The sequence below is a fragment of the Xenopus laevis genome, chromosome 9_10L, assembly GCF_017654675.1.
Source record: "Xenopus laevis strain J_2021 chromosome 9_10L, Xenopus_laevis_v10.1, whole genome shotgun sequence".
NCBI classification, from domain to species: Eukaryota; Metazoa; Chordata; class Amphibia; order Anura; family Pipidae; genus Xenopus; species Xenopus laevis.
In genome coordinates this window covers 11,511,340-11,529,632 of record NC_054387.1, presented here as the reverse complement: position 1 = coordinate 11,529,632, position 18,293 = coordinate 11,511,340, and the positions used below count along the sequence as shown (strand labels likewise).

The following is an 18,293-nucleotide window of genomic DNA, read 5'->3' as shown; positions in this document are numbered from 1 at the left end:
AACCCAATTATTGGGCATGTTTACTAACATTTGGAAATAAATATCTCAAAAAAACATATCAAAAACATTTCTGGAGATGTTCCCATGGCAACCAATCAGCAATTAGATGCAAACAGACACCTATAAGTTAGAAAACAAAAGTAAAGATCTGATTGGTTGCTATGGGCAACATCTCCAGAAATTCTCCAGATATTTATCTCCAACAGAATTTCCCTCCCTACTGAGCAAGATGGAACCAGTTGGGTGATTTACACCAAAAACAACAACTTGTTACACTTTCCTGTGTGTATGTGTCACATGACATAACCAAATCAGTGAAGGCAACACACTAGAGGATTAGAACTGATTGCAAGTTCCATCGGTTGCCTTTAAGTAAGCATCTTTTTCACATGCTACTCTATGTCCCAGACCTGGATAGGCCATTTTGGAAATGATCCGGGACACAAAGTTTGAGTATAAGAGCTGTGGGCTGAAAGGCAGAGCCAACGAAGGTGATTTATGGTGCTGTGAAAACCCTTACTATTTCAGGGAAACATTCGCAGTGTGTGTGTTTGTGCACCACCCACAACTGTCCTTGTCTGTCAGGACAGTCCCAAGTAGCCAGCCCGCCTGATAATGAACCACGCCCCAGGCATCGCTGCAGGGCGTCATCTAAAGACTCGTCTCATACAAATGCATCACTGGTCTACAGATGTCGAATATCATATTCACGCAAGCTCATGATACTCCAGTACTCAGTCGCTGCTCGCTCACGGGCACCTGTAGCCATATATGATGTATGTCGGATCCTCATGAGGCACCTCAACGTCTCGACGTATGTGTGAGATCCATTATAAACGCGACAAACTTGTATGTGATGCATTAGATACACAACTATACGAAAATCGCAGTTCGATGTGCTATTCCCTATCAGCGACTCTCAGGGCGTGCGTAAGTTTGACGCTGCGAAATGCCCGACAACGTGTAGATGTCGCCGCGAAACTACGCGTGGGTCACCTCACAGCGAACGAGCACGAGCGTGTATGTATACTACCCTGCGCATCTGACCGACTAACATGCTGCGTGTATCCTTGGCTCAAATGAACTGCCGAGCAGCTCTCGCACGCCTGCGACTGTACGTCTACGGAACACTCCGCGTACTGATGAAGGTCCATCCTCAGGCAAAACATGCACTTTGATATCGGCGTTTAAGGCAACTGTTGTCTAATTATAACCTTCTAATCCCCCCACTCACTCACACGACTGGACCTACACATGTCCTCATATATTCGATCTCGCATGCTGATACAGGTCTCTAGTTGCGATAGCACAAGTCGATCACCTATCCACATCTCCATAAAGAGAGCCCTAAACGTTCTTGCCTCGCTGATCTATTAGTTAACTCACTGATCTCAAGTAGATGATATGAATCTCTTACTTGGATTAATGATATTATCTGATTCCACTTGTAATGCCAGCAGTCTCTGCCCTGCTTTATGGCTAGATTCTTAGCTATCTGTATAACAGAGCATTCTTTCCCAGTGGCTGCACAGATTCCTATCTGATCCCCATTAAGCAGCAGTCCTGTCCCTGCTTTATGGCTGAGATTCTAGCTATCTGTATAACAGAGCATTCTGTCCCAGTGGCTGCACAATCCTATCTGATCCCCATTGTAAGCAGCAGTCTGCTCCTGCTTTATGGCGCTGAGATTCTAGCTATCTGTATAAACAGAGCATTCTGTCCCAGTGGCTGCACAGATCCTATCTGATCCCCATTGTAAGCAGCAGTCCTGTCCTGCTTTATGGCAGCTGAGATTCTAGCTATCTGTATAACAGGACATTCTGTCCAGTGGCTGCACAGATCCTATCTGATTCCCCATTGTAAGCAGCAGCCCTGTCCTGTTTATGGCAGCTGAGATTCTAGCTATCTGTATAACAGACATTCTGTCCCAAGTGCTGCACAGATCCTTACTGATCCCCATTGTAAGCAGCAGTCCTGTCCTGCTTTATGGAGCTGAGATTCTAGCTATCTGTATAACAGGACATTCCTGTCCCAGTGGCCTGCACAGATCCTATCTGATCCCCATTGTAAGCAGCAGTCCTGTCCTGCTTTATGGCAGCTGAGATTCTAGCTATCTGTATAACAGGACATTCTGTCCCAGTGGCTGCACAGATCCTATCTGATCCCCATTGTAAGCAGCAGTCCTGCCTGCTTTATGGCAGCTGAGATTCTAGCTATCTGTATAACAGAGCATTCTGTCCCAGTGGCTGCACAGATCCTATCTGATCCCATTGTAAGCAGCAGTCCTGTCCTGCTTTATGGCAGCTGAGATTCTAGCTATCTGTATAACAGAACATTCTGTCCCAGTGGCTGCACAGACCCTGTGTCTAATCCCCACTATTAGCCACAGTCCTGCTTTCTTCATAGCTCCCATGGAATAGAACTCCCATTGAATCACTAAAAGTGAATAAACAAGACTTCCCATGTACACAGGCTTTAAATCATTTTTATTGATCTTTTTGACCTGCTCATGTATCAATATAAATCAAGTCATTATATTAAAGTATTGTATTTACATTTAAATAAATATGCAATTCCTTCCAGAGTTATTTTAGTGAGGTCTGGCTTTCATCTTGGCGATCACAAGGTCTGTCTGCATGCAATGCGTTGTCCAGTCTCTTTAACATTCGATGAACTGTGGCCTAGGCAAGAAATGTGTGTAAAACTGGGGAAAGCAAATCAGAATTCTACCTAATCTTCTGATACTTTTTCAATATAAACACCGAATGACAAGGGAAGGAGCTACCTGAGCCAATATGGTTTTTATGGATATCACTGGTGGAATGAAGGACCTGGATGGTTCCCCTTTCAAGCACCTTTCAAACCTGGGACAGAGACAAGAGGAAAGTGTTGGAAGGGTTACTGTCTGCTCTACTCTCATTTCCCTACAGAAATAGGGATTGGTAACACTAGATAGGTACCTAATATATAAGGAGAGAGACAAGAGGAAAGTGTTGGAAGGGTTACTGTCTGCTCTGCTCTCATTTCCCTACAGAAATAGGGATTGGTAGCACTAGATAGGTACCTAATATATAAGGAGAGAGACAAGAGGAAAGTGTTGGAAGGGTTATTGACTGCTCTGTAAAAAATGTTCACTTAGAATTGGAAAGTTGCTTTGAATTATATTTTCTTTTATATATATAGAAAAAACTGTTTTTGGGTAGAGTTCCCCTTTATAAAGAAAATGTGTATTATCCCATTGCTAGCTGCTGTGGGTACTGGTAGAATAATCAGGTGGAGGGGGTATCTCTATACACAGAGTTTGTCTCCGGTACTAGTGCAGTGCGGCCTGGGAATGAGGAGATATTGGAAATCACTCACCTGCTCCATCATAAATAATTCTGACTGCAGAGAAACATACAGAGTGCAGGAGTCACAGTCAGTCTGTAGAGCCGGGCACCTGTGAACATTTCAGCAGGGAGGTTAATGATCAGTCAGTGAGACTGGATGTCTATTTATTATTAAAGGGGATTATCACCTTAACATTTGCTTTTATCCTGCAGCATAGAATTTTCTTGTTATTATTATTAATCATTTGCAGTATTTTCTTTTTGCTTTGCAGCTTTCTTGTCTGATATTGACACTGTTCTATGGTTGCTAGGGTGCCAGTGACCATTGCAACCGAGCTGTGATTTTTTTTTTGTTTTTTGAAATCAGACTGGAAGATTAGTTGAAGGTCGTCTTTACAGAGAAAAGCAGATCAGACCACAATTGTTGTTTGAGATTCCCCTCAAATTTTGCCCTTGAATGCCTTTCCAGTGATATGTATATATTCTATAGCGGAGCTCTGTATGTATATATGGAATATAATGCTCTGTTGGCTGACTAACTAAACTGAATGTTTGCTGATCTGCCCAGATATTGTGGATTTTCCACATCTGCAGGGCAAGCTGGGACTGAAATATAGGCTGGGAGGCCCCCATGTGGTTTTTGGTATCCGCTGAGAAATGCCGTCCAACTGGTTTTACTAAATAAGTAAAATTTGGTTTTCTTGACAGTAACGTAAGAATCAAAAAATCGTGAGATGGAGTGCTGCTAAGTTTTGAGTGCAAAGATTAATACACTATGATTACATAATTCAGCAGGAACAACACCATAAGTTTGCTCATAGTCTGTACAGAGAGATCCCATAAAACTATGGCAGCATAGGTATTCCCCTGTACTAAGCACAATTCAGCAGGAACAGTCCCCTAAATTTGCTCATAGCCTGTACAGAGAGATCCCATAAAACTATAGCAGCATAGGTATTCCCTGTACTAAGCACAATTCAGCAGGAACAGCCCCCTATGTTTTTTCATAGTCTGTACAGAGAGATACCATAAAACTATGGCAGCATAGGTATTCCCCTGTACTAAGCACAATTCAGCAGGAACAGTCCCCTGAGTTTGCTCATAGTCTGTACAGAGAGATCCCATAAAACTATGGCAGCATAGGTATTCCCCTGTACTAAGCACAATTCAGCAGGAACAGTCCCCTAAGTTTGCTCATAGTCTGTACAGAGAGATCCCATAAAACTATGGCAGCATAGGTATTCCCCTGTACTAAGGACAATTCAGAATGGGAATTGGAGCATATAAAGATCCTTGAAACAGTGAAGCAGAAGTGAATTTACTATGGCTTCCTACTAGCAGGTTTCTGGGTTTTATTTAGTGGTCAGTTTACTTGCTAGAGACTGAACTCTGTGTTTAGAAGCAGAATATTAGCAGTTGACTGGGTTCTGCGGAAACGGCCCGTGTGACATTCCATTGGCCAGGGTGAGTTTACTTTAAGGTAATGGGATCCAGGTCCAAGTGCGCCGATAGATGTAGGAACAGAACGGTTCTCTGAAAGATAAAAGGGGACTCCCTGGTTGTTTGGGTGGCCGACCCCTCTCCACATGGGACTGCGCCGGGGTTTTTTCCATACACAGTGATTCTGGCTGTGGAACTGGAAGGCTTGGCAGCGACATGTTATTTTTTTAGTTGCTTAGCTAACGGGGGAAACCCTCTGTCTTTCTGATCCTGAGAATCCCCACAGACCCACGGGGGAACTGCCCATTTCTACTGGCGCATTGTGTTTATTTGTAAATAATCTGTGACTGTAGGTAATGTGTATAATGTGTATAATGTGGTGCCCTGGTGTGACTTGATTGGCCTTGTTGCTTCTCAACAGTCTCAGGTTTGATTCCAGCCAATACCCTGTGCCAATGTGGGGTTCCTCTGGGTACCCCGTTCCCTTCCACATTCTAAACCTTCCAGATCTATTTCGTGGCTAGATATCGAAGACCTGTCGAAAGCATCCATACACAGGCAAGTAAGCTGCCAAATTGGTCTAAAGGACTGATATCGGCAGCTTTAATCTGCCCGTGAATGGCCACCTTAAATTGGCTCCTTATGAACCTACTCCTAGTGGATGAGAATGTAATGGGAGCTTCGATTGTAAGCTCCTCTGGGGAAGCTAATGATGTGAAGGATGTATATAAGGAGTTATAAGAGAATTTTTAGCAATTCTCTCTCATGGTACATGTATGAGACCTGTTATCCAGAATTCTTGGGACCTGGGTTTTCTGGATAAGGGATCTTTCCATAATTTGGATCTTCCTACTTTAGGTCTACTTTAGCCAATAGGCTGGTTTTGTTTCCAATAAGGATTAATTATATCTTAGTTGGGATCAAGTACAAGCGACTGTTTTATTATTACACAGAAAAAGGAAATCATCTTTTCAAATTTGGATTATTTGGATAAAAAGGAGTCTATGAGAGATGGCCATTCGGTAACATATCCCATACCTGTACTACCCCAATATCTGTTACAGTTCTTCAATATGCCTCCCAATGTTTCTATATATCTGTAAACTTGTTATGAGCTAAGGGGGCCCAGTCTGAAGGCCAGTTAGGGGGAGATTTGGGGTGAGTGATTATTTGTGCCCTGGGTACCCCTGGAACTATAGCAGGGTGACTGTAACCCCGATGTTTCTATATATCTGTAACCTTGTTATGAGCTAAGGGAGCCCAGCCTGAAGGCCAGTTAGGGGGAGATTTGGGGTGAGTGTTTATTTGTGCCCTGGGTACCCCTGGAACTATAGCAGGGTGACTGTTACCCCAATGTTTCTATATATCTGTAACCTTGTTATGAGCTAAGGGGGCCCAGTCTGAAGGCCAGTTAGGGGGAGATTTGGGGTGAGTGCTTATTTGTACCCTGGGTACCCCTGGAACTATAGCAGGTGACTGTTACCCCAATGTTTCTATATATCTGTAACCTTGTAATGAGCTAAGGGGCCCAGTCTGGAGGCCAGTTAGGGAGAGATTTGGGGTGAGTGCTTATTTGTACCCTGGGTACCCCTGGAACTATAGCAGGGTGACTGTTACCCCAATGTTTCTATATATCTGTAACCTTGTTATGAGCTAAGGAAGCCCAGTCTGAAGGCCAGTTAGGGAGAGATTTGGGGTGAGTGATTATTTGTGCCCTGGGTACCCCTGGAACTATAGCAGGGTGACTGTTACCCCAATGGCTCTATATATCTGTAACCTTGTTACGAGCTAAGGGGGCCCAGTCTGAAGGTCAGTTAGGGTGAGTACTTATTTGTGCCCTGGGTACCCCTGGAACTATAGCAGGTGACTGTTACCCCAATGTTTCTATATATCTGTAACCTTGTTATGAGCTAAGGGGGCCCAGTCTGGAGGCCAGTTAGGGAGAGATTTGGGGTGAGTGCTTATTTGTGCCCTGGGTACCCCTGGAACTATAGCAGGGTGACTGTTACCCCAATGGCTCTATATATTTGTAACCTTGTTATGAGCTACTACCCCAATATCTCTTATAGTTCTTCCAGATCCATATAAAGTCTCCATAATCTGATAATGCAGAGAAGGTATTTAAATGGCTGAACTGCAGGACAACCCCAAAAGCACAGAGAGTGACACGGATGTGAAGCCGCATTGTTGTTGCACGGAGATGGAAAGGCAGGCTGTTTGCCAGGCAGCACTCAATGGCGCTTAAGTTCAAACCCATCTGTAAGAAAGTGGCAGTGAGTCACCCTCTGTTCCTGCTCAAGATCCTTGCTGACCCCTGGAACAGTCAGTCATTTAACTGTCAGTGTGACAAGTGTCGGAAATAAACCTTCTCATTCCTATTTATGCCTCTTATGGTGGGGGGCATGTTGTTTGTTAGTAGGGGGCACCATCTGTTTCCTTAAGAATGTAGGAAAGTATACGGTTTTGTGTGCGCAGTAAATTCATTGGCTGTAAATTTGCTTTGCATATGGGTAGGAGCTGCCATATTGGTTACGCTGCACAGTATAAAGGGACAGGTCGCGTGGGGGTTGTAAATTGATCCGAACTGTCAATTCATATTCACAAGTCATACAGAGAGAATGTGCATGTTACAGGGATGGTGCATGTGGCTGCCAGATCATCATCATAAAACGAGAATCCTATAAAATCCTCATGCTGCGCGTCTGATTACTTGTCTCTTCTGTTGCTGAGAAACCAAAAGAGCTTGCAGCTTGTATCCGAGCCAATTGCTAAACTGTTCTGCAACACGTGTTCATATGGGGGGGGGGGCAGTTTAGAAGGGACGAGCTGCTATTTTAGTAGGATTCATAAATAGGGGACTGCTATTCATAAATCAGCCTGTAGCTCTAACAGGACCACCACCTCTGGGAGGCTACTACTGTAACTACAGCAGGTTGGACTACTCCTATAGAGTTACTGATAATCTCTTCCTTGTGACACATATTTTGCTCAGTTGCAGCCCCTTTCCCCTCTTGCCTTACTATACACAGGGTTCCCTGAGAGAGCGGAGGCACAGATGTGATATTAATGAGACAGAGGAACAGCTGCGATCCAGAGAACAGGGAAGGACAGCTGGGTATGTAGAGAGCTCCATTCTCTCAGTCTGACAGTCTGTGTCTGTGCTGGAGACTCCTATCCCTGGGGCTGCATTATATCCCTCCTTCTCTGTCTGTACTCTCCTCCTGTCACTCATTCCCAAACTATTCCTAAAGGGGAAGCTGTGCCTTTCTTCTCTGCACAAATGGAATTTACGGTACGACTGACACCCAACAGACAGACATACACACACCCCAGATTTCCAGCTGCAATTATGCGCAAAAGTCACTAAAAGTCACTATAATGAAAGAGCAAAAGTCACTAAAAGTCACTATAATGAAAGAGCATGGGCCTATACAGTCTCCTGACATGTCATACCCCATGCAAGATTTGGGGTGAGTGCTTATTTGTGCCCTGGGTACCCCTGGAACTATAGCAGGGTGACGGTTACCCCAATGTTTCTATATATCTGTAACCTTGTTATGAGCTAAGGGGGCCCAGTCTGAAGGTCAGTTAGGGGGAGATTTGGGGTGAGTGCTTATTTGTGCCCTGGGTACCCCTGGAATTATAGCAGGGTGACTGTTACCCCAATGTTTCTATATATCTGTAACCTTGTTATGAGCTAATGGGACCCAGTCTGAAGGCCAGTTAGGGGGAGATTTGGCGTGAGTGCTTATTTGTACTCTGGGTACCCCTGGAACTATAGCAGGGTGACTGTTACCCCAATGTTTCTATATATCTGTAACCTTGTTATGAGCTAAGGGGGCCCAGTCTGAAGGTCAGTTAGGGGGAGATTTGGGGTGAGTGCTTATTTGTACTCTGGGTACCCCTGGAACTATAGCAGAGTGACTGTTACCCCAATGTTTCTATATATCTGTAACCTTGTTATGAGCTAAGGGGGGCCAATCTGAAGGTCAGTTAGGGGGAGATTTGGGGTGAGTGTTTATTTGTGCCCTGGGTACCCCTGGAACTATAGCAGGGTGGCCATTATATTTTCATATATCTGTACCTGTGTCTCTCACAGCCCAGAAGTGACAGGGACATTCCTGTGCTTTTTCTGTAATGTAATCACCACTGGGCCGTCTGACTATGCTGGTGAAATCTTAATGCCAGCATTTGTATTATAATTACAAGGCATCTAATGCACGCCTATTTCAATGTCATATACAATAATGCCCCTTGAGCGCCGATGCAGAACTGCCTATTAGTTATCTTCACCTTTCCTGATGTTTCAGAACGGCATTGTGTTTGTATAGTGACCCTTTCCCCTGTAAGCAGCCATATCTTCCTAGTCCCGCCCACTGCTTGATAGAAGCTCCTTGCTCCGCCTCTAGTAATCAACATCAATGTGCCCTAGCCCTTCTTTCTGCTTGTGTTCAGGATTACTAGCCCCTTCCACTAGCCGTATGCACCTGTCTGTTAGTAGTGAGCTTCGTGGAGATGACTTGGGGAATATTAAAGAGGGTAGGCCACATTTTTTTCCCTTCTTCTGCCCCCAGTAAGAGCCCAGGCCTATGTTTCTATGCCAGTAAGAAGCTTTTAACTCCCTTCCAGTCAGTGCATAGCCACCCTGCTGCTTACAGCAATTCATTCACTACTTAACCCTGTACATAACGGCGGCCTACAAGTGATGTCATTGCTCTTTCACTAGCGCTATTGGAGCTAAACAGAAGCCGCGCTTGTGCCGGGGAGTTTTTTTTATTAGCACCATTTCTTTTTCTCTCTCTTTTTTTTAAATTTTTTATAAATATCATTCCCTCTTTTTTCCCCTCAGCGCCCGAGCGCTCAACAATTAAGTGCTTGTACTGCGAGGCTGAAAAAAGCCACAGAGCAATGTTGGCTGAGGCTGCGGAGACGTCAGAGATTCCTGAGTGAGAAGTTTGCAGGAAAGCCCTCAGTTTAGGAGATGGATCAGGTCCAAGGGTTCCCATAGCGATGGGATAAACAGGACGAAACAGTGAGGGAATCCCGTTATTTTACAGCGTTCAAACACTATAAACACTCAGAGCAGGGAAGGAAGTCGACTTTCCCACTCCACTAGCCCAGATCACAGGCAGAGCCCAGTCTCACTGCATCTCCAGCCTGGAGTCCTGCTGCTCCTTGTTGCTCCTCTTTGGGTCCTAAATTGTTAGAGCCCCCCACCCCCACCCTGCACCCCACACCCTCCCACACCTTTTTTTTCCCCACCTCCCAACAAGCAGCATTGGCTGAACATGATCCACACAATTTGGGGCTTTTTTTGATTTTTTTTTTGGTAATTATAATTTGTCTCCAAATGCACAGAGAGGCAGCCTGCAGACTGACCCAGTACCACCAGCACCAGCGCATCATGAGGTCTATGGATCAAGGTATGGAGAACTTTCTGCTGGGAGCAGCTTGGGGTGTTGCTGTCATTGTGGGGGTAACTGAAGCTGGGGCATTGCTATGGCTAACAGTAGGGGGCAGCGTGGGAGCAGAGGATATTTATAAGGACTTTTTACATTTAAACATTATAAAAAGCAAGGGCTAACTCTCTTATTTATTTTTATATATATATATATATAATCATATATTTACACTAGGACCCATTAGCTCACATTCTATATCTATCCATCATCTACCTGTCCCTTTCACTCTCTTTGCCTTGATCGATCGATCGATCTATCTATCTATCTATCTATCTATCGCTCGTCTCTATTTATCGTTCGTCTCAATCTATCTATCCATCTATCTATCTATCTATCTATTATCTATCTATCTATCTATCTATCTATCTATCTATCTATCTATCTATCTATCTATCTATCATCTATCTATCTATCTATCTATCTATCTATCTATCTATTATCTATCTATCTATCTATCTATCTATCAATCTATCTATCATCTATCTATCTATCTATTTATCTATCTATCTATCCATCTATCTATCAATCTATCTATCTATCATCTATCTATCTATTTATCTATCTATCTATCTATCTATCTATCTATCTATCTATCTATCTATCAATCTATCTATCATCTATCTATCTATTTATCTATCTATCTATCTATCTATCTATCTATCTATCTATCTATCTATCAATCTATCTATCATCTATCTATCTATTTATCTACCAATCTATCTATCTATCTATCTATCTATCTATCTATCTATCTATCATCTATCTATCTATCTATCTATTTATCTATCTATCTATCTATCTATCTATCTATCTATCTATCTATCTATTTATCTATCATCTATCTATCTATCTATCTATCTATCTATTTATCATCTATATAACACACGTTCGTACATACATGGCACACAAATACAAGGACTTGGACATGATCACATAAATACAAAAACACAGTTATGTGAACCATTGAAGGAAACAAACACCTACCAGCTCAATATATAGAGTATAAAGTGAATGTAAACCCACCAAATTTTTTCTAATGAAAAAAAAAATCGAATTCTAAGCAACTTTCCAATCTGCATTCAATTCACATTTTTATAGAGTTTTTTTATAGTTATGTGTAAATGTCAGAGTTATGAAAGTAGCGCCTGCCTGTCCCTTTCTGCACTGCTGGTTCTTTCTCTTGAATCTACTGTATGTAGCAGAAGTCAGCCTTGCACGTCGCTTCGCTGATCGGTTGATCAGCTGACTGGCCACTACATTGTTTCAACAGTCAGAACCAGCAGGACACTGGACAGACACTGTTTTTCAATAGTGATTTTTTTTTTCATACGGATCCGCACTCACTCAATTCTCTGCAGTTGGGGATGATCCCCTTTTTTTTATTATAATATCACCAACAGTATCAACGTTTTGGGGGGGGCAGTATCAAAGTTTTGGGGGGGGGTTCCCCTCCCCAACATGTCATTAATAAATAGTAGACAATTGTTTCAAGCATATATTGCACAACATGATTAAATAAAGTTATACATGTTTTTTAAAGCAGTTACCCACCGAGTTGTTTATACTGTTGGTGATATTATAATGAAAAAAGGGGATCATCCCCAGCTGCAGAGCACTGAGTGAATGAGTGAGTGCGGAACCGTATTTAATAATCAATGTTGCTAAGGGACCTAGCTGGGTCAAGGAGGACCAGCACCACCATGGCAGCTGAAGTAAATTGCAGGAGTGCGGTAGATACAACACATTACTGTTTTTCAACAGCCATTGCACTTACACAAATAACGATAAAAGCAGTCAAAACGCGCATTGAATGTTTATTGGGAAGTTGCTTTCATTAGATTTAGGGGTTCCCTCCTCTTTAACATGTACACCTGTAGTTGTATATTTTTATTTAAACATATCTTCTAGAATTCCCCTAGAAAACAGCAGGAACTCGAGATAGGACACGAGATCTAAATCCCAAATCCCTGGTGCAGGCACCTATAGAATAGTTTAGAGTTTCCTTAATGGGAGTATTTATTCTGTGTATATGGTTAGTGACAAATGGGATCCCCTTATACAATTTTACGCTGTGGATGGTGGTTAATCGCGAGAATCCCCTAGAGATGACAGCGGACACCCATGCCTAGTGCTTATTGTGATTTGCAGAGTTACGTAAGGGAGTCCCATCTCCAGTTCCCCCACACCATAGATCCTGTGAACTGCTGTCGCTGTCAGACTGGGAACAACTCTTCGTGGGTCTCCGTCGGGCAGAGCGAGGGTTTAACTACCAGCTACAGCTTTAAACGGGAGCACAAGGCATTGCATTCTTATTCATCGCCTTGGGTTCTATTCCAAGCAGCGTACTCCCTGCGTGGCGTCAGTGCGGGTTTCCTCTGGGTACTCCGGTTTCCTCCCACAGCCCAAAAACATAACGGGCAGGTTAATTGGTTCCTTATTAAACTGACCTTAGTGTGTGGGTCTGTGGCAGAGGAATATGACTGTAAGCTCTGCGGTTTGTCCTAGAAAGATGGACTCATTATAAGGCTCTCTTGGGTCCCACCGAGCATTAACATACTACCAATAAATGGCTAGTTAGTAATTGTTACAATATCTAACCTTTGCAGATGCAGCAAAACTGCTCATCCTGGGAGTTACAGTTTATCAGCATCTGGTGAAGAGCAGTTGCCTACAGCTGCATTAGAGCCGAGACTGTCAGTTGTAAAGTCTCCATCTCCAGTTTATAGGGAGATTATAAAGAGCAACAGGCAAAAATGGGTTATTAGGCTATATTTCATTTGCAACACACACTGCTGGTCTGTAAAAGCATGGGATCTGTTATCTGGAATTTAACCCTGGAGGAGATCCCTGTGCAGATCCAAGTGTCTCCTCTTCTGCCAAGCCGGTTCTTCTTTTTTGGGGTTTATTATGGTTTTAGTGTTTCTTTAGTAGCCAAGAGGCATGGTGTTGCACATTAAGGACCCCTTATCCAGAAAATTACAATCATTCTGAATAATAGATCCCAAACCTGAGTCACGGAGGTCATTTAACCCTTTGCTGTCTGGAGAGAAGGCAAGCTTCCTGCAAGGGAGCCCTATGGAGCAGCCACACGAATGGCATTCAAATTGAGCTGTTGCATTGGCAGAGTTTAAAGGAGAAATTAACTCTAAGATTTTAATATACTATAGACTGTGGTATTCAGAGGCAATTGTAATCGACACTGCAGCTTTTTTTTTTTTCCGACATCTTTTGTGAAATTTAAAATTGGTTGGTTACTAAGGTTCTAGGGGGCCAAGGAACAGGCAGGGGACTGAAAAGGAGAAAGCCCCTAAAGATAATAATAGAAAGGAGAAGTTGCACAGTTAATCTGGTTGCTGGGAATCACTAAACCTAGCAACCAGACAACACTACACAGTTCATCTCAAGGAAAAAGCAGACAATTTAAAAAGGGCTATCAAAAAACAAAGATTTGTTGTGTGTTTTCTCACTGTTTAGTGTGACATAGGCGGATGGCTGGTTGCTTAGGCCAGTACACCTAGCAAATATATGAAGACTTTAATGCATTTTTTAAGGTGAAATTCCCAAAACACCTGGAATGATCATCAGGTTAACTCTCTGTAGGATCCAAGGTAACAGGGGCGTAACTACAGAGGAAGCAGACCCTGCGGCTTCAGGGGGGCCCAGGAGGTATAAGGGCTCCATGAGGCCCTAATTCGTATAGAATTTAAATAAATGTTGGTAAAACAGGTCAACGTCTAGATATTTGCTGTGGGGCCCAGTAATGTGTAGTTATGCCACTGCAAGGTAACCTTATAATGAGTCTCTGGGCGAATCTCCTTCCAGCACCAAATAACACTTCTAAAACCGATTTTAATGTTGAAAAAATCCATGTTTATAAAGTATGGATTATATTATACTGATTTTAATTGTATATTGTGTGCCCAGAACATTCCTTCTCTGTATATTTGTATTTATACATATGGGAAGGAGGTGCCATATTGTTTCCCTTAGACAGTACAGTATGAGGGTATAGCTTATTGTGTGCCCAGAACATTCCTTCTCTGTATATTTGTATTTATACATATGGGAAGGAGGTGCCATATTGTTTCCCTTAGACAGTACAGTATGAGGGTATAGCTTATTGTGTGCCCAGAACATTCCTTCTCTGTATATTTGTATTTATACATATGGGAAGGAGGTGCCATATTGTTTCCCTTAGACAGTACAGTATGAGGGTATAGCTTATTGTGTGCCCAGAACATTCCTTCTCTGTATATTTGTATTTATACATATAGGAAGGAGGTGCCATTTGTTTCCCTTAGACAGTACAGTATGAGGGTATAGCTTATTGTGTGCCCAGAACATTCCTTCTCTGTATATTTGTATTTATACATATGGGAAGGAGGTGCCATATTGTTTCCCTTAGACAGTACAGTATGAGGGTATAGCTTATTGTGTGCCCAAAACATTCCTTCTCTGTATATTTGTATTTATACATATGGGAAGGAGGTGCCATATTGTTTCCCTTAGACAGTACAGTATGAGGGTATAGCTTATTGTGTGCCCAGAACATTCCTTCTCTGTATATTTGTATTTATACATATGGGAAGGAGGTGCCATATTGTTTCCCTTAGACAGTACAGTATGAGGGTATAGCTTATTGTGTGCCCAGAACATTCCTTCTCTGTATATTTGTATTTATAGATATGGAAGGGAGGCACCATGGTTTACCCCAGTACAGGTATGGGACCTGTTATGCAGAATGCTCGGGACCTGGGGTTTTCTGGATAATGGATCTTTGTGTAATTTGGATCTTTGTACCTTAAGTCTACAAGAAAATCATGTAAACATTAAATAAACCCAATAGGCTGGTTTTGCTTCCAATAAGGATTAATATCTTAGTTGGGATCAAGTACAAGCTACTGTTTTATTATTACAGAGAAAAAAGGAAATCATTTTTAAAAATTGTGATTATTTAGATAAAAGTCTATGGGAGACAGCCTTCCTGAAATTCAGAGCTTTCTGGAAAATGGTTTTCCGGATAACGGATCCCATGGCTGGATGATAGACTGAGAGCATTAATGAGACCCGTGCCTTATTTTTATCTGGGTTCTTTTAGAAATAGTATTGTATCAGTCAGTAGTAAAGCTGTCACCTGGAGCCGACGCAGTTAGTAAACAGCTTGGTGTTGGTGGAGCTTCTAGTAGTAGTAGTAGTAGTAGTAGTAGTAGTAGTTCCTTTGCTGGGCCCTCAAAGCTCGCTTGGGTCTCTGATTAATTTTATGTCTGGGCGTTGGCAAGCCAAAGCTCGTCTTTCTATAACTTTCTGTTGCATTTTGTCTGGGACGGTGATACATTCATATAAAATAAATCATTCTGCAAGATCCTCGAGCCAAACAAAACCATCTCCAGTTTGCTATCTGTCAACTAGGGGTGAATGTCTGTACTGGTTCAGTTAAAATGGCCCTGTGCCTTTATTACAGTCCCTTTTTGTATGTGTCCGATGGAAATATAAAAATGCTTGGGCCCTGTTGTTTCTTGGATAAGGAATCTTCATACCTTAAGACTACTAAAAAAAAATCTCTTAAACTCAATTTGTTTGGCAGTAGGGATCAAGTACAAGGTACTGTTTTATTAGAAAAACATTTAAAAAAATTGAATTTGATTATAATGGAGGTGGCCTTCCTGTAATTCAGAGCTTTCTGGTTAACAGGTTTCTGGATAACAGACCCCACACCTGTATTCCCTATTGTTTTCTATGAAAAGGGGTGGTTCACGTTTATGTTAACTTTTAGTATGTTCTAGAATGGCTAATACTAAAAAAAACTTTTTCAATTGGTCTTCATTATTTATTTATTATAGTTTTTTTTAATTATTTGCCTTCTTCTTTTTCTGACTCTTTCCAGCTTTCAAATGGGGGGTCACTGACCCCATCTAAAAACAAATGCTCTGTAAGGCCACACATTTATTGTTATTGTTACTTTTTATTCCTAATCTTTCTATTCAGGCCTCTCCTATTCATATTCCGGTCTCTTATTCAAATCAAGACATTGTTGCTAGGGTCATTTGAGCCATAGCAACCAGGCTGCTGAAATTGCAAACTGGAGAGCTGCTGAATAAAAAGCTAAATAACTCAAAAACCACAAATAATAAAAAATGAAAACAAATAGCAAATTGTCTCAGAATATCACTCTCTACATCATACTAAAATTGAATTAAAAGGTGGAAAATGCCTTTCCAAGCTGTCCTGTTAACATATAGTCTACTACTGTCAGACTTTGGTAACTTTGTCCAACTTATGGACAGGGAATACCGTTTAGGAGGGGTTCTGATATATAAAACCATGGGGATATCATACATTACTTCACCTTGTTTTGCCGTGGAAATGACGGCCATAGACGTATGGTGGTGTGCGCTAGAAAAATAATTCAACATTTTTTTGACGCCCATAGACTTTAAAGGGCGTTGACGGCAATTCTCCGGCTGCGATTTTTTGCCGAAACGATTATCATTGTCCATGATTTTACAGGACCGCAAATAATCGGATCCAGCCCTGCCTTCAAGTTTCCCCTATTTCCATCCCCCACTTTGGGAGGGTAACAGGGTAATTCCTGCAGAAGAACAATAGCCGCTCTAGCCTTAAGCTGGTCATAGATGTAAAGATCTTTTCGTTATCGTTAGACCAAGCTGGTCTTGAAACGATCGTTTAAATGTACTATTTGTCCATCAACTAAAAAGACCATTTCAAGCGATGTTGTCCAGTTGAAGCCAGGAAAACAGAGGGTAGCTGCCTGCTTGGCCCTGCAAACAATTGAACAAAAGATAGATTTTACGTCCACCAATGAAAATGTTCTAACCAAGCCGATCAATTTTCTGAAAAATCATTAGACGCACGATCGTTTGGTTCCCACTAACCTCGCGATAATTTGACGATAAATTGGCTGGATTGCACTCAAATCGGTCGTTCATCTTTGCGTCTGTGGGGACCTTTACATATGCACATCCCATGTTCCATGAAACCTGCTTTTAACTGTTTGAAGGACCTCTGTTGACCTCCAGGAGATGTTTATGGTTGATAAAGCGTTGAGTTGGACATAAGGGTTAAATTGAAAGTTGAAGGGTTAAGACAAGAATGTAACATTTCCAGGAGGGATAATATTTGAGGGACGAAGGAGATGAGGGAGCAACTCTTGTTATTGAAAGATAAATCTGAGCCAATGTTCATTATTCTTTTCCCCCTTGAACTATTGTCCTGATAAACGTTCTTCCATCTCCTCTTTATCTCCCTGACCTTCCTTCTACTGTTATTCTTTCTAGGGATGCACCGAATCCACTATTTTGAATTCGGCCGAACCCCTGAATTTTTTTTAGATGTCTCCCATTGGAAAGCTAAGAGTCTGAAGAAAAAGGCAAATCATTCAAAAACAATGAAAAATAAAAAATGAAGGCCAATTGAAATGTTGCTTAGAATCAAGTAATATATAAGTATATATAAGTATATATATATATATATATATATAGATATATATATATATATATATATATAAATAGAGAGAGACAAATACAATATATATACATATACATACATACATACAGGTATAGGATCCCTTATCCGGAAACCCGATATCCAGAAAGCCCCGAATTACAGAATGGCTGTCTCCCATAGACTCCATTTTATCAAAATAATCCACATTTTTAAAAATGATTTCCTTTTTCTCTGTAATAATAAAACAGTAGCTTGTACTTGATCCCAACTAAGACATAATTAATCCTTATTGGAAGCAAAGCCAGCCTATTGGGTTTATTTAATGTTTAAATTAATTTCTAGTAGGCTTAAGGCATGAAGACCCAAATTACGGAAAGATCCGTTATCCAGAAAACCCCAGGTCCTGAGCATTCTGGATAACAGGTCCCATACCTGTGTGTATATATATATATATCTATTTATATATATATATATATATTTAATATATAAAATCATACTTCTATTTTATATTATAAAATATGATTGAAATAAGGAGTTAACGTACCAATTATGCGGAGCACAAAGTCAGCCTTGTCTAGTAACCCCTAGCGACCAATAA

At 41.6% G+C, this 18,293-nt stretch overlaps 1 protein-coding gene across 2 annotated transcripts in view; it reads left to right on the top strand.

The window, feature by feature from the left end:
- The first annotated feature begins 9,850 nt into the window (after positions 1-9,850).
- Positions 9,851-18,293, top strand: part of nfatc2.L (nuclear factor of activated T cells 2 L homeolog) — an 87,118-nt gene continuing 78,675 nt past the window's right edge. Inside the window, exon 1 of one of the 2 annotated variants that reach the window (XM_041576173.1) lies at positions 9,851-10,192. In XM_041576173.1, coding sequence (XP_041432107.1) covers positions 10,120-10,192 — 73 coding nt within the window. In that variant the 5' untranslated portion in view covers positions 9,851-10,119. The remainder of the gene's footprint in view (positions 10,193-18,293) is intronic. The other variant, XM_041576175.1, reaches the window with a different exon arrangement.